Here is a 24660-nt window from a genome sequence, read left to right on the forward strand (position 1 = left end):
ACACAACTGAGCAACTTCACTTTCACTTTTCACTTTCATGCATTGGAGAAGGAAATGGCAACCCACTCCAGTGTTCTTGCCTGGAGAATCCCAGGGACGGAGGAGCCTGGTGGGCTGCTGTCTCTGGGGTAGCACAGAGCCGGACACGACTGAAGTGACTTTGTAGCAGCAGCAGCATCCCCTTCTGCGTGACCTTGGAAGCTACACGTTGAAGAGGGCAAAACCAGGAGATGGAAGGAACCTGGAAAACTGAAGTACTGCTTAGAGGAGCTGCATCTGCCGACCAGAGACATCTGGTAAAAAATAAACCTGTGCATAATAAGCCACTTTAATGCTTGTGTGTATCTGTTCACAGCAGCTGGTGCTCCATGAACTAATAAGCTCAGATCTTACCCATCTTCTTCAGAGAGCCTCACTTTGGCATTTGCAAATGCTGAGTTTTCATACGACCTTATCAAAGGTTATGAGTAAAGATCAGCAGACTAACTATAATCAACACTCACATTGGCCCTTTTGGTCTCAACTTCATGACTTAGCTAACTGAAAAGTGATGTTCTCATCAGGAATACATTATTCCAGAACAGTATGCACTAAGAACATGCTGTCATTTCTTTTAAAAGGAAGAAATTACAGCAAAGAAATTTAGCAAGATAAGAGTTCCTAAATAAATAACAGGCAGAAATTAAACAATCCATTAGTTTGCCATAATATCATAAAAAGTATTCCTTCTACTGATTAGCTTTGGGCTCCACAAGGGCAGAGACCATGTCCATCTTATTCAGTACTGCACCTCAGTGTGCACCTGGAATATAGCAGGCATTTGACAAATACCTGCCCGATGGATGAGAAAATTAAAGGATGAACTTGCCTCTGGATCACCTCTAAGGAAGAAGGAAACATCAATATTCCAGATAGGTTTGGAAGCTCTGAGCACAGGGCTGATCCATGCTTGGGGAAGCACCTAGACCTCAGCTAGGTGGCAGAGCCACATAAGCCACTAAAATGCCAGGCAGCTGTGTAGAGCTGCACTGTTCAAGCATGGCCCAGGGCAGAAGAAGGACCCTGGCATCCAAGAGAAACATCAATGCAGTAAAAAGAGTACAGCTGCAGGACCTAAGGAGGCTTTGAAAAGGGAAACATGAGATAAGGCAGCAGCCACCTACATGTCCAATGACTGAAGACTTAACAGAATGATGTACATTCCAGTAGATGCCAGCTGGACAGATGGCATCTGAGGACTCAATACACCACCTCGCAGATGCCTTGGCCCCAGTCTTCTAGCATTCAGAATGCTGCCTGGGGCCAAAGGGAGTATAATGGAGAGTGGAGATGGTATATGTGCAAGCAGATTGGGGAGCTCAGAATGGAAAGTGAGTTAGAGAGTTGTGTTAAACTGACATGGTGGCACTGGGAGTTATACCTGCCCTACAGGCTTGAAGAGTTAAGATCAGTGCTAATATAGCCATGCTAAAAGACAGAGGACATCACAGTCGGTAGAAACTAAGGAGAGCTATGGAGCTGGGGAGCCATGGGACACTTTCGGAAGAAGGTGAAAGGTGAGCAGGGGTCTTGAACTGGAAGAATTTTGAGTGGTGGAGATGTGAAATCATGAGCTGGAGAGAAACGCATCTAAGAAATGGGAACACAAAAGAAAGACTCTGAGGCAGGGAAAGCTTCATATAAAATGATGACTTGTATGACTTGTCTACAGCTCAGAGTATAATACAGGTGAGAGGCTGATGTCAGTGACATAATGGACAGCCTTAAAGACAGATCAAGGAGTCTGACTGCCTCATGGTAGGTAACAGGGAAACATACACGGTGACTGAAGAGTGGATGATATGATCACACTTGTGCCTTAAGAACACGGAACTTGCAAGGATCCCCTGAAAGAAAGACAGTCCAGGGAGGAGGCAACAGCCAGCACTCAGATGAGGGGCCTGCAGTGCTCGGGGAGCTGTAGGAATCAAGAAGATCTTAATGGAGATAGATTGGGTCTATTTTGCAGAACTGAAGCAGGAGAGAGGTAGGAAGGCATTAAAGATCATTACAAGGTCTGTCTGGGGAAACGGAGCACTCAGGAGAGGCCAAGTAGCACTTTAGAGAGGCCAGGGTTTAGGCCGAGAATAGAACACCTACGTTGGAAATATGGACTTGGATCTCAGAAGGAGGGAGAAATACCAATATGTGGTGTTAGCTGTCAGAGCTGGAAGGAACTTTATAGATCCCCTTGTTCAATGGCTAATTTGTATCTGACTGCAACCCCACGGACTGCAGCACGTCAGGCTTCCCTGCCCTTCACTATCTCCCAGTTTGCTCAAATTCATGTTCATTGAGTCAATGATGCCATCCAACCATCTCCTCCTCTGCCACCCCCTTTCTCCTCCTGGCCTCAATCTTTCCCAGCACCCCAGGGTCTCTTCCAGTGAGTTGGCTCTTTGTATCAGGTGGCCAAAGTACTGGCGCTTCAGATCCCCTAGACCACTGTTTCTTAAACCTTAGAAGTATGTGAATTTCACCTCAGTTAAAAAAAAGAATAAATGACCCCCAAAGTATATCAGTAATTGAGGATCCTCTTAAAATGTAAATTCTGAGTCAGAAGGTCTGGGGTCAGGCCTGCGATTCTGCATTTCTAACAAGCTGTCAGGGAACACTGATGCTGCTGGTCCAGGGACCACACTTTGAACAGCGAAGGATCAAACCAGTATTTACCCAAGTATGATATGTACATGTCTGACAGCACATACAGAGATTTTAGGTGAGTCATAAACATTCTATTTTAAGATCTACACAGATTTTCACTTACCTTCGTGATGTGAAGCTTCCCTTAAATGCATTTCAGGATTAAAAAGTTAACTTGAAGAAAACAGTAATAAATAACAAGAGAGGAGGCATGCATAAGTGGTAAAAATTAGGCAGGGGGCCTGCAATTACTGAAGTCTTGAGGAATGCTTGTAGGAAGCATCTGAGGGTGCTTGAACTTGTAGGAAGAGAAAGAAATTCCAGTTTAGAATCAACAGTGGCAATGCAAGAGGGAGAAGCATTGCTTGATGGAGCAAGGTGACTAACAGCGAAGGTGACTGAGCCCATGAGCCCAGCACTGACCTGGAGCATGCCATATACTCTGCACAACAGCCCAGTGAGGTCACTGTCAGGGTTATCCCTGGTGTCCAGATGAGGACACCGTGACTCAGGGAGGTTGTCCAATGTCAAACAGCTAGTAAGTTCTAGAGCCAGGACTTGAATCCAGGGCCGGAGGACTCCTTTCTCTCCATCACACCACAGCCCAATCCAGCAGGCTGGCTGCTTCTACAACATGCTCCTCCTTCCAATGCTGCTGCTGCTCGTTTTCTTCTTTAAAAAATGCTACATGGCATGCAGGATCTTAGTTTCCAGAGCAGGAACCAAACCTGCGTTCTCTGCAGTGGAAGTACTAGACATGCAAGAGTCTTCACCACTGAACCGCCAAGAAGTCCCACTGCTCATTTTCTACTGATGCAGCTCAGTGTAACCTTGTTGCATTAATGCCAGCAAGAATGATGTGATTTCCAATTCACTGAATTCTTTTTAGAAATCACGGACTGTCATTCCCATTTTCAAGAAGACAGACCGAGGCTAACAAGGGTCACACTGACAGAACTCAGAACTTAGGTCTCCCTGACTCTAGATTCAAAGCTCTTCCAACAAACCTACCCCAAAACTCCACTTCTTCTGGGTGTAACTGTTGTTAAAAAGAAGACTTCCTTCCCCTGACTGGAGTGGCTCCCTAGCATTTGCCAAACACATGTCCTCCACCTTACTCTCTGTCGTGGTGGACACATGACACCATTTAAACCAATTCAAACTTTAACCTATAATCTTGGTGTCAGTTGGTGGCTAATAGCTGCCTTGTAACTTTAATCGGTGCACCAGATCTCCGGCAGGTGCAGACAAGCCACAAAGAAACCCACTTTGGATCTTTGCATGCTGGAACCATCCCTAGATTATAAACCAAACCACATGCAGTATCAGGCCCTTAGTTCTATTGAGAATGCTACTAAGATTTGTTTTTTTAAACCAACCTTTGTTTTAGCTGTTACAGAAAGGAAAGATACTTTAAATAGCTCTTATAGAGTGGCTAGTAAATAATTATTCTAACCCAAGATCTATTCATACAGCATCTCAACCCAAACCTGGAACACTGTTAGTTTTCGAGGAGAAGGCATTCTAAAAGCAAGGATATAAGTGTGAGACAAATAACATCTACTCTAGATTCTGGCCTTAATTCCCTCTAATTTATGTTAAATATGGTATTTTAAACAATCACTAGTTTTCTCTTCAAAGGACTTCCATCTAGAAGCCAGACTTTCTGACTTTGCTTTCTTGTCAATTCCTACAACTGCCCCTTCCCACCCCGCTTTCTTTTCCCTGTTGTCTGGTTCAATGCTACTTTATCCAAATGCTTTCATCTCTTGCATTCTGTTCAGGGCACCATGATGCAAGCACAAACTCTTCCTGTCTCCTTCAATCCAGACCCCATTCACCCAGATTGACGCATCTTAGTTGGCAACTGTCTGTCCAGCGCCCACGGGCAAGTACAGAGTTTGTGCACACGGAGTTTGAAGGAGTGAGAGTAACACGACCTCATGATGGGATTGGCAGGGACACAGCAAAACCCAAGCCCTGCCACAAACCAGCCACTGTCCCCACAAGGCTCCTGGCGGGGAAAGGGCACACAGAGAACAAAGCAAGGCCAAGCAACACTTTATTACTGGCTGGGGTTGGCCTTGGGCTCTGAGAAGAACTCCAGTAAGAAGAGCTGGGCTATGCCCTCCCAACTAGAGCGAGCTGAGCATGAGGGACCATCCTGAACATTCACTGCCTCTGACAAGAGCCAGCCACCACCATGACACATGAGGCAGAAAGCAAGCAGGGAATTGGGGTGACGGACCCCATGCTTAGAGTGGAGTAAGCCCAGGGCACCTACCCAGATTCCCTCTAGCCAAGGGAGAGGGAGTGAATGCACTGGAGGGAAGGACCAAGAAAGAATGAAAGGGCAAAACTAACACAATATTGTAAAGTTTTAAAATAAAATTTAAAAAATAAATAAAAAAAAAGAATCAAAGGGCAGAGAGATAAAAGAGCAAGAAGATGGAAAAAGACAGCCAGGCCTTCTCCCAGTGAGCATAGGCCTCAAGCCAAATGACTGTGCACAAGTTCAGTTGACTTCCATCTAAAAGAGCCAACAGGGCAGGAGCAGACCTGTCTCCTAGCCCCCAAGTAGCATAGTGACAACACAGGAAACAAAGTCTCTTGCAGGGACAGCACCTGGACCCTTAGGGTTCCAGCCACATGAAGCAACAGAGAGGCCCTTCTGAGGTTAGGTGGGCCTTCCAGGGGCTGAAACGCTCCAGACTCTTCCCTCTACCCCTTCCACACATGTTTTCACCTGCTCCTATGGGTGTGGTACCAGTGGGTATCAACGTTTCTCCTCACCTCCACACTGGAGAGCCTGGTGGCAAAACACACGAGCTGAGACAGACCTTGTCTGACCTTCCTTCTTCCAGGACATGTTCTTCAAGCAAATCGAGGCCCTTGGTAATGCAAGGTAGGAGGGAACAGGTCTGGTGGTTGACAGCCCAGAATCTGGAGTCATACTAGTGGGGTTCAAACCCCAGCTCTGCTACTTACTAGCTGGTGACCTCAAGTAAGCCATCAGAGTCTTAAGATTCCTCATCTAGGAAACAGGGGTGCTATGGGAGCAACATCATAGACAGTGTGAAGATCACAATCCAAAGAAGATACTGAGCGCAGGGCCAAGCACATAGTGAGCATGGAGTACACACTGTCTACCCTACTGCTACTACAATAATACTTGCTATCATCATTCAGTTCAGTTCAGTTGCTCAGTCGTGTCCGACTCTTTGCAAACCCATGAATCGCAGCACGCCAGGCCTCCCTGTCCATCACCAACTCCCGGAGTTCACTCAGACTCATGTCCATCGAGTCAGTGATGCCATCCAACAATCTCACACTCTGTCGTCCCCTTCTCCTCTTGCCCCCAATCCCTCCCAGCATCACAGTCTTTTCCAATGAGTCAACTCTTCACATGAGGTGGCCAAAGTACTGGAGTTTCAGCTTTAGCATCAGTCCTTCCAAAGAAATCCCAGGGCAGATCTCCTTCAGAATGGACTAGTTGGATCTCCTTGCAGTCCAAGGGACTCTCAAGAGTCTTCTCCAACACCACACTTCAAAAGCATCAATTCTTCAGCTTTCTTCACAGTCCAACTCTCACATCCATACATGACCACAGGAAAAACCATAGCCTTGACTAGATGGACCTTTGTTGGCAAAGTAATGTCTCTGCTTTTGAATATGCTATCTAGGTTGGTCATAACTTTCCTTCCAAGGAGTAAGCGTCTTTTAATTTCATGGCTGCAGTCACCATCCGCAGTGATTTTGGAGCCCAAAAAAATAAAGTCTGACACTGTTTCCACTATTTCCCCGTCTATTTCCCATGAAGTGATGGGACCGGATGCCATGATCTTCGTTTTCTGAACGTTGAGCTTTAAGCCAACTTTTTCACTCTCCACTTTCACTTTCATGAAGAGGCTTTTTAGTTCCTCTTCACTTTCTGCCATAAGGGTGCTGTCATCTGCATATCTGAGGTTATTGATATTTCTCCCGGCAATCTTCATTCCAGCTTGTGCTTCTTCCAGTCCAGCGTTTCTCATGATGTACTCTGCATATAAGTTAAATAAGCAGGGTGACAATATATAGCCTTGACGTACTCCTTTTCCTATTTGGAACCAGTCTGTTGTTCCATGTCCAGTTCTAACTCTTGCTTCCTGATCTGTATACAAATTTCTCAAGAGGCAGGTCAGGTGGTTTGGTATTCCCATCTCTTTCAGAATTTTCCACAGTTTATTGTGATCCACAGTCAAAGGCTTTGGCATAGTCAATAAAGCAGAAATAGATGTTTTTCTGGAACTGTCTTGCTTTTTCCATGATCCAGCAGATGTTGGCAATTTGATCTCTGGTTCCTCTGCCTCTTCTAAAACCAGCTTGGACATCTGGAAGTTCACAGTTCACGTATTACTAAAGCCTGGCTTGGAGAATTTTGAGCATTACTTTACTAGAGTATGAGATGAGTGCAATTGTGCGGTAGTTTGAGCATTCTTTGGCACTGCCTTTCTTTGGCATTGAAATGGAAACTGTCCTTTTCCAGTCCTGTGGCCACTGCTGAGTTTTCCAAATTTGCTGGCATATTGAGTGCAGCACTTGCACAGCATCATCTTTCAGGATTTGAAATAGCTCAACTGGAATTCCATCACCTCCACTAGCTTTGTTCATAGTGATGCTTTCTAAGGCCCACTTGACTTCACATTCCAGGATGTCTGGCTCTAGGTGAGTGATCACACCAATTATCTGGGTTGTGAAGATCTTTTTTGTATAGTTCTTCTGTGTATTCCTGCCACCTCTTCTTAATATCTTCTGCTTCTGTTAGGTCCATACCATTTCTATCCTTTATCGAGCCCATCTTTGCATGAAATGTTCCCTTGGTATCTCTAATTTTCTTGAAGAGATCTTTAGTCTTTCCCATTCTGTGGTTTTCCTCTATTTCTTTATCATCATTATTACTGCATAATTGCTTCACTCTACTCTGCATGGCTTCCACAGGGCGAGGAGATCCCTGCCTCCCTCCTCCTTGTTCCCTTGGCTTCTCCACAGTTGACGACCCCTGTCCACCAAGGTGAATTCCAAGTCCTTCCTCCCATGGAGACAGACTCACTCACGTGGTGCTCTGGGGTACACAGTGCTCTTCAAAGACCACACAGGTAATGGGCTGAGCTCCCTGATGGTTTCTGTGTGAGTGGACATGACCATGAAGTTCCTGCCCAGCTACCCAAACCGAATGCCCAGCTCACCTCTTTGCCTCCCCATTCCCACTGAATTCTATGAATCTCTTTGAAGGGAGAAACACAGGTCTGCTAATAAGCCTTCTCCTAGTTCACATACTTACCGACTTACCTCCTATGAATACTCTGGTAGTCATTATAGGGTTTGGAGAAACATTGTAAGCAGAATTGTTAAAAATAGTAACAGAACAGAAATTTCTACCTTAAACAAATCATTCCAACAGATGGGACTTAAAGCATTTATTATCCTTCTCTGGTCTGGGACTTTTCAAATACCGCATTTTCAGCCGGCCAGACTGGGAGCGATTTGATAGTACCTCTCTGAACAATTACATACTAATTAAAAGCCCTCAGTGTGGGCTGAGGGGGGGCAGTTTTGCATATGGACTTTAATTACTGGGCCCTAGTTTTGCCAAGAAAACACAAAGGGCTTTTCTGGCTGGATGCTAAGGCTTAGAATGAACATATGGCCTGTGTGGGAGGGTGAAGAGTGTAATCCTAAACAGGAAGTGGAGGATCCCCACCCCCAACACACACACTGTCCCGTAATCTCCTGAAACTATGTACCAGGGTTACACAAAATCCCTGGTCAGCCCATGGAATAAACGTCATGCCGAGTGGGTGGTGAGCTGCCACCCTTGACCCCTCATTCCATCCCAGAGCTGCTTCTGGACTGGAAGTCCTTCTTGCCCCTCTGACCTCTTCCTGTTTTTTGGGATCAGAACCTCAGGTCTCTCCCTAGGTTTTACTGAGCCCAGGGTAGAGAAGTATTAATTTTTGCTCACCAGAATCCATTCTGTCATCTCCTGGTTATGCTGTCCCAAGCTTCCCATATGACATAAGGAACACATGGCCCAGTCCTGATCAATCAGCACAATATAATCCCTCCGATCACAGCATCTGACTCAAGGATGGGCATCTGACCCAAACTAGTACAATCGGTATGACTTGCAGGATGTGCATGGGAGCTCCTGCTTGGGTAGACATACTCCATAGCCAAACTGGAGGTGGATATGTGATGAGTGTGAAGCTGTGGCAGTCACCTTGTGGCCACAGGGAAGAGCAGCTCTGAAAATGGAAACAAACCATACAAAGCAGAACTAAGAGAAAGAAAGACAGAACTCAGAACACTATGATAGCACCTGAGGTTCTGGATACAGCCATTCCTAAATGAATCTACTCACAACCTTTTGGTACTGGGAGCCAATAAATTACTTTCATGGTTAAGCTGGCTTCGGTTAGGCTTCCTATCAACTTGCAAAAAAAATAAGTGACCTATCTGGTAGAAATAAGATTGGGAGGCAAGACGTTAAAAGAACCACCACCACTACCATCCAATCCTACAGGAATCCAGCCCGCAAAAAATATACTTGCTACAGCCTCAGTGGAACTGCATGGATCTTGGTGCCCTGATTTTAGGAGAGACCTTGTGGACAAGGCATCTTTTTAAGCCATCTTTTCTGTCTTTCTCTAAACAGGTATGTAGTACCTGATGGTACAGAGAGGAAATACAAGACTCAGGAAGCAAGAGACAAACTCTTCTCATTGCTATCTCAGTGCTGTGTATGTACCGTTGTTCAGGAAAACTCTGAATGAGCGTTACAGGCCCAGTTCCCAATAACCACTCCTTAAAACATGCAGCTCATGAGTCTTCTTTCTGTATGGCCAATATCTCTGGCAACAAACGCTTTAGTGGATTACTTTTAGTTCCTACAATCATCTCTTTCTCCATCCTTTTCTCTTTCTTTACATGACATCAGCCTGGCATTTCTTTCTATTCCCCATTTTGCCCTTCTAGTTGCTCAAAACCTCTACTTCTTAATTGAAAATAATGACATTACCTTTAGGCACTTAATAATCCACCCTTTACACAACTTGTCTATACTTTAATTCTACCTCAAATCATGAGTTATCTAACATCCTCACCCATCCTTTACCTCTACTCACAAGCATAGTGATTGCCTTAGAGTTGCAAGTGCTCTTCACAATAGCCAAGGCACAGAAATAACCTAAATGGCCACTGACAGATGAATGGATAAAAAATTGTACATATATACGATGGAATATTATCCAGTCATTAAAAAAGAGAATGTAATCATGCCATTTGCAGCAACATGGACAGACCCAGAAATTATCATACTAAGTGAAGTCAGAGAGAAAAAGACAAATACCATATGATATCACTTGTCTATGGAAACTAAAATATGACACACGTGAACCTCTCCACAAAACAGACTTATAGGGATCAGACTTGTGCTGGCAAGAGGGAGAGGGGGAGTGTGAGATGGGCTGAGAGTCTGGGATCAGCAGATGCAAACGACCTTATACAGAGAAAATGGATAAACAACAAGGTCCTACTGTACAGCACAGAGAATTATAGGTAACATCCCGAGGAAACCATAATGGAAAAGAAAAAGCAAGTGTGTGTGTGTGTGTGTGTGTGCAATTGAATCGCCTTGCTGTACAGCAGAAATGAACACAATGCTATAAATCAACTACACTTCAATAAGATAAATAAATTTACAAAACAGTTGCAAATTTCTACCCTCTGTCCCCAGAAAACACACACGTACAAACTAAAATCAACTTCTCACAACTGAGTTACCAACATCTGGTCAAGAGGTATTTCTTCCTAGGATCTTATCTCAAAGCCATCTGAAATATTTTTATTCAGGATGATAAATGATAATAGCAGAAGATAAATCTAAGCATCTATTCATTGTCAGCTCCTTATACAACATTATCAGTCACTTAAACTTCCTGAGACTAACTTCCCCCTGTTTCTATAAGAGATTAATGCATCTGCCAGTGTGTAATGTTAGCCGAGTTCTGGTAACACACAGATGGAAAGCTTCATGTAAACATTAAGTGAGGTTACTACTCTCTGGAACCTGGTATGCCATTGGCAGCCCGTAAGAATTATAATTATTATTTTTATATTCCTTTCAGAGCATCTTAGGAACTACAGATCTTCAGATGAAAAAAAAAAAGGCTGTGGAATTTCAAATGAGATTCACAAATTCATTTGTTCTTTAATCCAAGTAGAACCTTTTACTAGAACTTTGGGCTAACAAGGGAGGAAGTCAATTCAGGATATAAAATAAACAGGTGATACCTTGAATTTCTCTCGCCTCCCTTTTGCCAAAACCAGCCACTGCTCACACATGTTATTTGATTATCACTGTCCTCTTTTACTGAAAGCTTTTCTGGGGCAAGAAATACAAATTAAAGAAAAATTTAAAGACATTTGCTATGGATACAAAGATCATTTCCCTAGAAATCTTTTTTCTTACTGTCCAGCTTCAAAACTTGAATTCATTGTAGGAACTGACAATCCACCTTTTCCAACCTTCCTTCCTTCCTCTATCAGGGGACAAAGCTGGGCCTCTTCTCATTGCTGCTTTTTCCCTTTCTCTCTAGGCCAGCACCCCCGCCCCCTACCCTGGATCCCAAGGGTATGGGATCTGGCTTCGTGAGGCCACCAAGGGGACAGAAGACACATCCTGAAAGGTACGGGGTTGAGCTCCTAGTGGGGTGACTCACCAACGAGAAACAGAGGTCAGGAAGGGTGGGGAGAGAGCCAGTCTCCCCAATATCCACTGCCCTGCAACTACGGTGAGGTGCCATTCCTCCCAAAAACTGCCTGCAGCAGCCTCCATGCTGAGCCACCTGCTTGCTTCTCCGTGGCTTACTCTGAAATCGTGGCCAACATGAGAATTCCACGTGTCCTACTGCATCTCCTCCTCTTCTCCTCCCACTCTTGGGAGTCTGATACAGCCTAAGTGCCTCAGCCCCTAACTCAAGACTCTGCTTTCAACAGGGCCAGGCTAAGACGTTTATCTTCTCTAATTCAGCATTTCTCAAGGCGTGATATGCAAACTGGGCTTCCCAGGTGGCTCAGTGCTAAGGAATCCACCTGCCAATGCAGGAGATGCGGGTTCAATCCCTGCATCAGGGATCCCCTGGAGGAAGAAACAGCAACTCACTCTAGTATTACTGTCTGGGAAATCCCATGGACAGAGGAGCCTGGTGGGCTATAGTCCATGGGGTCCCAGAGAGTCAGACACAACTGAGCATGCACGCATGAGGTGCAGACCACCTACATCAGAATCCTCTGGGGTACTTGCTAAAAACGCAGATTCCAGGCCCACTGCAAAAATCCAGACTCAGCAGGTCTGGAATGGGGCTAGAAATCTATAGTATTAAGCCCTACAAGTGACTCAAACACCCTAAAATATGAAGACCAGTGGTCCAAGTTTCTCCAGTGTCCCCAGCACTGCTAACAGGATGTTCTGGACACCCAAGGCAGACCCCTGGACTTCTTCCCCTTTCTCCCATATTCTCACTGAGTCCTGCCGATCTCTGCCAACCCTGGCTCCCACATCCGGCCTTCCTTTTTCAGTCCCACTGGGCCCCCATTTGGGGTTCATCTCCTTGGGCCCAAAATTTCATCAAAGACTCCTGAATGTTCTCTCCAAGTACTTTCTTCCAAACTTGGACTGAAAAACGGAACTCAGGCTGCATGCTTCCAGAGCACCTGGAGAAATTTAGTACAGAAGCGGGCACTCTAATGCTGTCCTGGATACATGGAGTCCCTGAGGCATGGGCCTTCACTCAGGTAGAAGCAGGCCTCTGCTAGACGAGCGCTCCTGCCCACGTGCAGGACTTCATTCTTCTGTCGTCGCTACACTCAGTCTGCCGATCCTGACAAGGTGGGCTGTGAGGACCCGTGACAGGACCAGCCCATCTATCCCCAGGTAACCCCCTATCTAACAGGGCACACTATACAGAGTGGCTGCTGTACCCAGGCTGCCGACAGCCCGGGTAACAGGGATAAAATTCCCTCCTTTTTCTTCTCTGTCTCCCTTTCAATCCTCCCATTCCTGTGTTACCCAATTCCCTCTTCTTACTGATAAACACTCAACCAGAGCTTGAGCCCTCTCCTCTGCTCCCTTTGGCTTGACTTTGGCTAAAATCCATTTGATTGCACCTGTGCTCTGTTTATTCCCTTCTCCACGTGCCTATTCTCTGTGAGTTAAGAAAGTGAAGTAAAAATGTCCTTCTTTATCACAAGGACACAAAGTGAAATTGTATTGCTTAACTGTGATATTATAGCTAACACTTGTTAAGCATTTACCAGGTATTACCTAGTTTAGTCCTCTCGACAGTCCTAATAGGTAGGTACCATTTTTACCCATCTGTACCAGTGAGGAAACGAGGCTTACAGAAATGATGACTTGCCCACAGGAAGTGCTAGAGTTTGATCTTAACCATCCTGGTAAGATCTTTCTGTACTACCTGGTGATGAATGATGGTTTTCCCCACTTCAGGTACCCAGAAGGGATGCCCCATGCTGAACAACCATCCCCAAGTCCAAGTTCAAGACTGATATAAGTTGACCCACCCAGATAGCAGGTTACCAGCTTCATAGTCCTATTACTTGATCAACTCTTTGGTTTTTGCTGATCTAACTTTCAGTCTCATTTACCACATATTTCAGCCACATCAAGCAGACATTTCTGAATAATATACAGTCTTTGTGTTTGGCTCGCCTTACAAGAATTCTTGCCACATCAAGCCAGCAGCTCATTTCCCCCCAATATTCTTCCACAAATATTATGCACTCCATCCCCCTAAAACCCTGCATGCACCCTCTTTCATCCTAGCATCTAAACCACTACAGAAATGTGTCTCAGAGCCATCCCCAGTGACTCACAGTCCCCATGACAGGATCTCTGTGAGGACTTGACAGTTTCTCCTTTGAAATCGCCTTCCAAAAACTAATTAGCCCTCAGTCTCCTAGTGAACTCATCTCTCTTCTTTGCAACTCTGTGTGGACTCTCTATTTCCTTCTCTTGCCTCTGTCTTTGTCCTTCTGAGCCTTTACAACCAACCGAGATCTGAGCCAAGGGACGAGGTTAATTACTTGGCTTTTGCATGACACTTGCTTCATCAAGGCGTGGGGCAAGCCCCTATTTTCACAAAAGGCCCAAGGCATCTCATGATGCTCCTGCTTCCCCTTCTTGGATCCTAAGGAGATAGTAGTTGTCTACCAACCCAAGCTTAATTGAACCTCTAATTCAAGCTTGGCTTTCCAGCTGCCTCCCTCTCCCCAAGCCTGCACATCTGGAATCATTCACAAAGTGGTGGTTGAAATTTCCACTAATTCACATGGAATGCTAGGGAAGGAGGCCACTGGGAGGCCCTCGGCTTTCCCGAGGTCCCAGGCAAGTTGTTCTATCCTAAGAAACGCATGCTTCCACAAACATCCAAGAACATGCCCACTGCAGGCAGAGCATGAACCAGGGCACTTCCCAGGGGCAGCCCAGCTCTGGATGTGGTGGCCCTGACGCAGGTGCAGACATCACAGAGCCTGGACTGACGTGCGGCACCTCCAAATCCTTATGCTAAAACCCTAAAGCTGGATGTGACTGTATCTGAAGATAAGATCCTTAGGAGGTAATGAAGGTTAAATGAAACCATAGGGTGGGGCCCTAATCCAACAGGACTGCAGCCTTCTAAGAAGAGGAAGAGAGCTCTCAATCTCTGTCTCCCCCAGCCATGTGAGGACATAACCAGAAGGCAGCCATCTATAAGCCAGGAAGAGTTCTCACTGGAAACCAACCATGCTGGCACCTTGATCTTGGACTTCCTAGCATTCAGAGATGTGAGAAATAAATGTTTTTGTTGTTTAAGTCACCCAGCCTGTGATATTTAATTATGGCAGCCTGAGCTAATTAACAAAAACAGCAAGTTCTCCTGTACCTATCCAGTCACTGTGGTTCACAAGAAAAACCAGGAATCCAGGCCCTTACCTTCCTCATCTGACCAGAGAGGGTAAAAAAGTCAGGGACTGCAGCAAGGTAACTGGGAGAAACACATGTGAAAACTGACCCATTCATTCACCAATAAGCATTTATGGAATGACTACTGTGCGCAATTATAAACACTTTCAAATACAATATATTCATATTTATTTATAAACACAGGAAAGATCTGGCAAGATAGGCATTAAATGGATAGTGTCATCGTCCTTGGGGTGGTGGCTGGGGGAAGGGACATGGAGGATGAAGAGGGACTCTTAACAATGTAAAATTGTTTTAATTGTTCATCTTATAAAAGAGAATCACAAGAGGTTGCAAATATCTGCTGAATGAGGAAGAAAGGCAGGATGCAAGGCCTAGTGGGTCCATGTTTCCTGTTGGATAGGCAGTCCTACTCCCCAGGGCTTTTCTCTGGGGCCTGGGGGTGTAATGGCTTTGACAGTTCTCAGGGCTTGTCTGTTTTATTGATGGCTGCATCCCTAGAACCCAGCAAGCTGTTTCTGGCACATAAATAAAGGGCCCCGCACTGGCTGCTTGGGTGCATCAGCAGCCAGAGTCTCACAGGAAAGTTCTGTGGAGATTCTAACCCTAGCCAGGAGACTGAGTCGAAGCCTCAGGAAATATCTGGGATGATGTCTGTGGAATAAGGCCAGGGTGTGGAGCAAATGGAGATTCTGCAAAACAGAAGCTGAGATGGTTCAAGGTGGCGCATGCTCCAGGAGAAAAGTCAGAGAGACCAGAGTTCTGGAAGTAGAGTTTAACAGCCCAGCCCTTTCATGGGACACTAATGTCCCTGACAAGCAAGCACTCACCCTGTGCCATCAGACCACCAAGGCCCACAGGTTCCCATGTGCTCCTACAGAGACCCTGCCCTCCCAAACATGTTGGAGTCTAGAACAGAAACGGCTTGTCGCGATACCACAGTGGGCTCAGGCCAGCCTGAAGGTGCAGAGCACAGGCTCTAGCTCTGTGCTGCCTGGAGTCAGATCCCGGCTCCATCAACTAACTGAAGTTAGCTGACTGACTAACTTCTGTGCTCAAGTGTCCCCACATGTAAAACAAGAATGTTGCCCAAGTAAGTACCTTTCTCTATGGAAAACACTTAGAATGGTGCCTGGTCTTGGGAGAGGGGCAGGGGGTGAGTAAAACTCAGATTGGTCTGAAGGTAGCCAAGTGAAGTCACGTAACTTCACTCGTACAGAACCCATCATCCCAACTCTGAAAAATCAGCTGCATTAAAATCTACATTTGATACATCGCTGTGATGGTCTTTAGAGGTGTTAACTTGGTTAGACTCGATGACAAGGATAGAAAAGGGCAGAGGCCAGTGTGTGGTGCGCACACCCCACCCCCCCACCCCCGCAACAATTTAGTCACTAAGGTAAGTAATTTTTGTGAAGGCATTTTACAGATGTGATCAAAGGCTCCATTCCGTTGACATCAAGGAGGGATGATTATCCTCAAAGGGTCCAGCCTAATCAGGTGATCCCTTAAAAGGGACTGAGCTTTTTGTGGAGAAAAAGACTTCAACAGCAGCTAGATCTACAGTTGCTTTGCTGGATTTTCCTTTTACAGCTGCCTGTGGGCCACAGCTTCCACCCTGCCCATGGGGGTCCAGCTGACTTCTCATCTTGCCTTCTTGATGGCTTTCCCTACAAGTTTGGGGCTCACACAGCCAACCTGCACAATTACATAAGCCTTGTAATATATCTATTAGAACAGACATCTCCTACTGGGTTATGCTTCTCTGGTTGAGTCCTGGCTGATATAATCACTTCCCACAGAGTAAACCTGGGGATGTAATGAACCACTTCCCATTTTCCATATCAAGCACTGTTGAGAATCAAGAGGCTGAATGTGAGCACCAGAATGCAGTTGGTTCTTTTTATTCATAGGAGTTCGGTTCCAGACAGTGATCATGAACGCTGAATTAGGAAAGCAAGCCATGGTTCCTAAGGGAAAGAGATGGTTAGGTTCCTGTGAGCCTCTTCATATTTCATCAACTGATCAATATGTTCTTTGTTTTATGTGTGCTTCTCTTTAAAACCTTATTTAATATGTACAATTGATTAACAGTGAACTCATGGCCAACAGCACTGCAACTCATGCCTGAAGGAAGTTTATCTGACACACCTATCTTCTCCAAAAGGCATACTGCAGTCTTCTTGCACTTAGCAACACTAGCTGGCACTTCCAGAGTGTCCTGGGGGTCTATTTTACACAGCATAATCACAAAGAAAAAAACACCAAAGATGTGAAAAATGTGGCACAAAACAGAATGTGAAAAGGACACGTTTACCGCACAAGAGCTGAAAAGAAGGCAAAGCGTCATCTTGTTCCACCTCCACTGGGAACATTCACATCAGGGGACTCTCTGTTCTCCACTCTGAGCATGTCCCAAATAACCACAAAAGCATGACCAGCATTGATTTGGGGTTGCAAATTTTAGTGAGTAGGTGAAACTGAAACTACCATATCTGTGAATAATAAGAATTTTCTCTCCTTTCAAACCCTTAAAAGTATGTTTGTTGTTTGTTTTCTCTTCCACTCCAGGCATGAATTTCTAAGGCTTGAATCCACCTTCATCCTCACACACTCTTGTATTTTGTCCTCATTTTCTGCCCTCGCAAGCCATGCTGAACGTTCTCTTCTTCCTGCCCTAAGAACGGCAGAAAGACCAGACCTGAGGCTGTGCCATGATCAAGGCAAGAGGTGGCCGACAAGATCTGGGTGAAGACAGAGACAGTGAAGACAGAAAAAGTCGGGGAGGTGGACTTTCCCTGGTAAATACTGAGGGGCCTGGGGCTTAGGAAGAAGACAGTGGTTTCTAATTTCATAAATCCAGCACGTACTGAGGAGCTGTGCTTGAGATTCAGAGTGAAATGCTGTATGTCTCTGATGGAAGGGAATGAGTTCTGTTTTGGACCCCATTAAGTTTGAAGTGCCCACAGCATCCGGACAGTGCGTGTTATCAATCAGCACTCTCAGCTGCAGAGACAAGAAAGCAACTCTGCCTAATTCAAGTAGATAAGGGAATTACTAAAGGATACCTGGCTATTCACAGAATTACCAGACGATCGAGGGAACAGACTGGCGCCTCTGCAGCCAGGAGCAGGCATTAAATTCATTCCTGACCTACTCTAGTGAGAAACCCCTTGCTGAAACCACTGGAAAGAGATTATAGTTCAGAGCTCTGACTCAGGGCTCTGCTTTCAGGGCACTGTTGAATTTTGAGGGTGGCTGCCACTGCCAACTTCAAAAGGCTGGTTTCTGTACAGACTCTGTTTCTGATCAGAGTCGGGGCACATACATCTCACAAGTGGGTCCTAGATCACCTGCCTGTAGTTTAGCTAGCAGGCTGGGGTCAGGGGATGGTGGTTAGTCTCTGGAGGAGGAAATGGGTCCTGCCTCATAAGGTGGGAGATTCCCTGCACAGAAGAATAATGCTCAGATGGTGGGCAGCCAATTAGAATAACAAATGCTTGCTGCAAGAGAGTCAGAAAGGATCAAATGCAAACAGTAATAACAGCTCCCACTTTTAAGCCCTTACTCTATGTCAGGTGCTACATAAAATGGTTCACATGCATTTACAGAGTTTTAAACTACTCAAAGTTTTAAGTGGGTATAAAGAAGAGAGTCAGGGAGGGCAGAGCAATTTACTAGGGTAGCCAAACATTTCAGGTGTGCCCAGGATTGAGGGGTTTCCTAGTGAGGAATCTCAGTGCTATCACGAGGGAGATCTCAGTGAAACCCAAGCAGGACATCAGTCTAGTCTGGTCAGACAGATGTGGGTTCACATTCTGGCTTGTGTACCCAGGAAAAGTGATTTAACTTCTTGGAATCTTGGTTTCCACATTTATAAATGGGTATAAAAAAAGTATCTACCTCATAAAACTACTGTGAAGCACTGGAGATACGCAGTCTCCAGTGAAGGACTACTTATATGCAGAGTATATCATGCAAAAGTCCAGGCTGGATGAAGCACAAGCTGAAATCAAGACTGCCGGGAGAAATATCAATAACCTCAGATACGCAGATGACACCACCCTTATGGCAGAAAGCGAAGAACTAAAGAGTTTCTTGATGAAAGTGAAAGAGAGTGAAAAATCTGGTTTAAAATTCAACATTCAGAAAACTAAGATCATGGCATCTGGTCCCTCACTTCAAATAGATGGGGAATAGATGGGGAAACAATGGAAACAGTGACAAACTTTATTTTGAGGGGGCTCCAAAATCACTGCAGATGGTGACTGCAGCCATGAAATTAAGACACTTGCTCCTTGGAAGACAAGCTATGACCAACCTAGACAGCATATAAAAACCAGAGACATTACTTTGCCAACAAAGGTCCATCTAGTCAAGGCTATGGTTTTTCCAGTAGTCATGTATGGATGTGAGAGTTGGACCATAAAGAAAGCTGAGTGGCGAAGAATTGATGCTTTTGAACTGTGGTGTTGGAGAAGACTCTTGAGAGCCCCTTGGACTGCAAGGAGATCCATCCAGTCCATCCTAAAGGAGATCAGTCCTGAATATTCACTGGAAGGACTGATGTTGAAGCTGGAACTCTAATACTTGGCCACCTGATGCGAAAAACTGACTCACTGGAAAAGACCCTGATGCTGGAAAAGACTGAAGGCACAAGGAGAAGGGGAGACGGAGGATGAGGTGGTTGGATGGTATCACTGACTTGATGGACATGAGTTTGAGTAAGCTCCGGGATTTGGTGATATACAGGGAAGCCTGGCATGCTGCAGTCCGCAGGGTCGCAAAAAAGTCGGAAACGACTGAGCGACTGAATTGACTGAACTGAAAGACTGGAGATGATATGAACAAAATCCTTAGTGCATTACCAAGTATATATTAAGGTTACACACACAAAAATAGACATTCTTCTTAATAACTCCCAGAGAATCTGACATTGTCTACATCACAAGAACCAACATTCTATTCCAGGACTGAACATCTCCAAGCTGTGTAGTATTTTACATTCCTAAGCATTCATTGCATCCCCATACAGATGGCATTTGAAGCTATTGGAGAACAAAGGAAAGAGGGCAGACCAGTGTTAGCACCATCAGCTATCCTAACATTTAATGCAGACAGAAGAGGCAAAGAGGAAGAAAAACAGATTACAGATGGGGAGATGCTTTTGTGAAAGTAGAATAATTATAAAAGTCAGCAGTGGTAAATCTGGTCCAATACTGTAGAGAAATCAGTAGGTTAGAAACACATTACTGTTCCAATCAGGCAAAAAAGGTTAAAAAGAGAAAGTTGAGGGATGTTGACTTTCAGCCATGATGGGGCAATAGAGATTGACTTACTCTACTTTCAATCACCAGAAAAACACACAAAATCTATCAGACAGTTTTCAGGCACTAAACAACAAAAAGCACAAAAAATAATGATGCCCTGAGAAAAGGGAAACAAAGAGAGTTAATCCTAAAGGTGTCCCGCTCACTGTCTGGAGAGCATTTCCAGGCTGCAATGCAGGAAGGGCTAATGAAGCATGTGGGACAACCCCCAGAGGCCCAAACTGGGGCCAGGAGAAGTTCATGTTACAAATATCAAGAATGGAAAGAACTCCTAATACCAAGAGCATCAGGTATGTCCTCAGGAGGTACTGCTTCAATACTGAGCCCCAGTGAGCTTCAACAAGATGTTGGTAAACTTCTTAAAGGATCAGACACTAAATATTTTAGGCTATGGGCCATACAGGCTCTCCCACAACCACCCAGTTCTGCTGCTGGAGCATAAAATATGTCAACATAAAACATGCCACAGATAATATGTCAACAAATGGGTGTGGCCGTGTTCCCAAAGAATTTTATTTCCCAAAAGAGGCAACTGGTTTGTGAGCCACAGTTTGCCAACCCCTGGCTGACACTAACAGTTGTTCTGGAGTCACCCTAGCAAAACTGAAAAACACAGCTCAGAAATATCAAATTAATCCCAAGGACCTTAACAGTACCCCAGAACAACAAAGACCAACAACATTTATACGAGTGCAAAAAGTTTCAGCACTGAAGATTATTCACAATATCTGGAATCCAATAAAAAGAGGACTAGTTATACAAAAAAGTTAAAATAAAGCCCATAACGAGAACACACACACAAAAAACAGACATATGATAAAAATAGCACACGAAAACATTAAAACAATATTGTAACTTTACAAGCTCAAGAAAGTTAAAGGAAAACAGAAGCAAGGAGAGACATGAAAGATATAAAGATAGCAAAAAGGTTTCAAGTTAAATTTCTATAGATGAAAAATACAATGTAATATGTAAGATACAATGGATGGTATGAACACCAGATTACACATAGCAGGGGAGAAAAAAAAGATTAATGAATTTAAAGAGATAGCAACAAAAGTCATCCAAGATGAAATACTGACGAGGGAAAAAACGCATTGCAGAAAAAGAAAACAGAGAGAGTCATCACTGAGCCGCTGAGAACATGAAGTCGACTATTACACATTGTTAATGGAGTCCAAGAAAATAGAGGACACAAGTAGAGGGATAAAAATGTATTTGGAAAAACTAATGGCTCAAAATTTTCCAAACCGACTGAAACCTATAAAAGGCAGTAAGCTCAACACATCTCAAATATAAGAAACATAAAGATGACCACACCGAGGTATAGCATAATCACACTGCTTATAACTAGTGATGAAGAGAAAAATTTTGAATGGCTAGAAAAGACAAAGGAGTCTAAAGATTGATAGCACGCTTCAGAAACAATGCAGCCCAGAAAACAGTAATATCTTTTAAAGACTAAGGAAAACCAAGTGTTAACCTAGAATGCTACACTCAGCAAAACTATTTCTCAAAAACAAAGGTCAAAGAAAGACATTTTAAAGCAAAGAAAAAATTCATCATGAACAGACCACCACGATGAGAAAAATTAAAGCAAGTTTTTCAGACCGAGGATTAATGACAGGGAATGCAAAATCGGGTTTACACAAAGGAATGGCGGGCACCAGAAGTGAGAAACATGTAGGAAAATGTAAAATACTTCTTTCTTACTTTAAAAAGACTCCTTACAGGAGAAACAACTGTTTAAAGGAAATATGTTTAGCAACGATGCTTTGATGGGTTCACAGGACATGTAGAAACAAAACGAATGATAACAATAGCACAGTGGGAAGAAGAGGGAAAAAGTGGAAATGAACCATTTAAGATCCTTATACTGAACCTGAAGTGGTAGGATATTCCTTCAAAGACTATGGTTAAAGATGTATTCTGTAAACTCTATGGGAACCTCTAAAAATAAAAATAGGTATAGTCAACTAACCCAATAAAGGAGATAAAATGGAATCATATCAACTGCAAATTGGCACAAGGGATCTTTTTAAGGTGTCAGAAATATTCTAGAAATAGACTGTGATGATGGTTGCACAACTCTGTAAATTTACTAAAAATCACTCAGCTGTATGTCTAAAATGGGTAAATTTATGGCATGTAAATTGCTAAAGTAAATTTCTAAAAAATTAAGAACTTACTAAAAAAAAAAAAAAACAAAAGAAAAATCAAAACAAAAATCAGATGGCACCAATAAAAAACAAATAGCAATATGATAGATTTTAAAACATGTTAAAAAGTAGAGCCATCTAAACAATTCTGACAATGAAAAAGTTGAAGGATTACACTATCTGATTTCATCCCTGGTGTCTCAAGAGGGTAAAGAATCCACCTGCAATGTGGGAGACCTAGGTTCGATCCCTGGGTTGGGAAGATCCTCTGGAGAAGGTAACAGCTATCCACTCCAGTATTCTCACCTGGAGAATTCCATGGACAGAGGAGCCCAGCAGGCTAGTCCATGGGGTCACAAAGGGTCAGACACAACTGAGTGACCTTCATGTAAAGCTCCAGAAATTATGACAGTGTGTTATGGGCATAAAGACAGCCACACAAATAAATGAAACAGAATGGAATCCAGACATACATACATGTATTTATGGTCAACTGATTTTCAAGTAAGTTGTCAAACCAATGCAATGAGGAAAAACCAACCCTTCACCAAACAGTACTGAAGCCAGTAGATACTCTTACAGAAGTAACAAATAAATAAACAAGCAAACATTGAAAAAACTTTGCTTCACACCACAAAAAAAGTTTAATTCAAAACCAATCAAAGCCTTCAATGTAAAAGCTAAAATTATTAAACCTCTAGAATAAAAGCATAGGGTAAAACCTAAGTGAACTGTGTGAGGCAAAAAATTTTTAAATATGATATGAACTATAAAAGAAAAAGATTATAATTTGTATTTCATCAAAATTAAACATTTTTACTCTTCAAATTACACTGTTAGCAAAAAGCTACATAGTGGTAAAAAAATATCTGCAAAGCACACATCTGATAAAAGACTTGTACAGAGAGTATATGATAAACTCTTACAACACAGAAAGGAGAAATAACCTGATAAAAATAAAATGGCAGAAGACATATTTCACCAAAGAACAGATACTGATGGCCAGTCAACACAGTAGCTACCACTACAAACTCATTTGAATAACTAAAATTTAAAAGACTGGCAGTATCAAATGTTGACAAGGATGTAGGAGCAATTGGATGTCCCACACATTGCTGATGGGGACAAAATGGCATGGCCACTTTACAACACAGTTTGGTAGTTTCTTATAAACTAAACATATACTTGGTATATGACCCCAAAATCCATCTCCTATGTATTTACCCAAGAGAAATCAAACATATATCTGCAAAAAAGACTTGTATGTCAACTCTCAAAGCAACTTTAGGTGTAACAGCCAAACACTAGAGACCACTTAAGTGTCCATCAGTGGTAACTACTTAGCCATTAAAATGAATGAACCACCAAAGCATAAATGAATCAAAGTATCATGGTAAGTGAAAGAAGCCAGACACACAGAAACCATATACTACGTGATTTCATTTACGTGACGGTCTAGAAAAGGCAAAATTACAGTGATAAAAAGCAAGTCAGTAGTTGCCAGGGGCCGGAGGAGAGGTCAGGGATTAACTGCAAACAGGAATGAGAGATCTTTCTGGGGTGACAGAAATGCTTTACATCATGATTGGGGTAGTGGTTCTGAGTGCACAGGTGTGTGCTAAGTCGCTTCAGTCATGTCTGACCCTTTGTGACCCTATGGACTGTAGCCCACCAGGCTCCTCTGTCGATGGGATTCTCCAGGCAAGAATACTGCAGTGGGTTGCCATGCCCTGCTCTAGGGCATCTTCCCAGCCCAAGGATCGAACCCACATCTCTTATGTCTCCTGCACTGTCAGGCGGGTTCCTTACCACTACTGTCCCCTGGGAAATCCAGGGTAGCAGTTACAAGATTTTATGTACTTATCTAAACTCATTGACTTGTACACTTAAAATTGGTTTTATTGTATTAAATTATTTCTCAAAGAACAAACAGAAAAAATACACTGAAATCAGTATTTAGACTCAAGCACTGTAAAGGCCATCCACTAGGGAAAACATTCAATCTTCTATATTAAAACCATCCTTTAAAATATTTATTTTGGTTTCTATTTTATAGTATAGAATGTGTACACTAGCATATGTATACACAGTTGACCCTTGAACAAGGCAAAGGTTAGGGGTTCCAACTCCCATGTAGTAGAAAATCCTTGTATACTTTACAGTTGGCCCTCCACATCTGCGGGGCTTCCTAGGTGGCACTAGTGGTGAAGAGCCTGCCTGGCAGTGCTGCAGACCCAAGAGATGTGGTTTCGGTTCCTGGGCCAGGAAGATCCCATGGAAGAGGACACAGCAACTCACTTTAGTATCCTTACCTGGAGAATTCCATGAACAGAGAAGCCTGGTGGACTGTAGTCCATAGGGTCACACAGAGTCAGACACGACCGGCACAGCTCGGCACGCACATATCCGTAGATTCAACCAGCCACAGATCAGGCAGTATGTGGTTTGTTTATTGAAAAATATCTGC

General features: G+C 43.8%; 1 protein-coding gene across 11 annotated transcripts in view; it reads right to left on the reverse strand.

Annotated features, from left to right (window-relative positions):
* LOC113895217 overlaps nt 1–24660 on the reverse strand; it is a 453671-nt gene that overhangs the window by 266956 nt on the left and 162055 nt on the right. The window contains exon 6 of one of the 11 annotated variants that reach the window (XM_027546118.1): nt 23944–24656. The exons of the other annotated variants lie outside the window; for them this stretch is intronic. Coding sequence (XP_027401919.1) covers nt 24656 — 1 coding nt within the window. The 3' untranslated portion in view covers nt 23944–24655. Of the gene's footprint in view, nt 1–23943; nt 24657–24660 lie in introns of those variants that run through there. 11 annotated transcript variants of the gene reach the window in all.

The sequence above is a fragment of the Bos indicus x Bos taurus genome, chromosome 7, assembly GCF_003369695.1.
Source record: "Bos indicus x Bos taurus breed Angus x Brahman F1 hybrid chromosome 7, Bos_hybrid_MaternalHap_v2.0, whole genome shotgun sequence".
Lineage (NCBI taxonomy): Eukaryota > Metazoa > Chordata > Mammalia > Artiodactyla > Bovidae > Bos > Bos indicus x Bos taurus.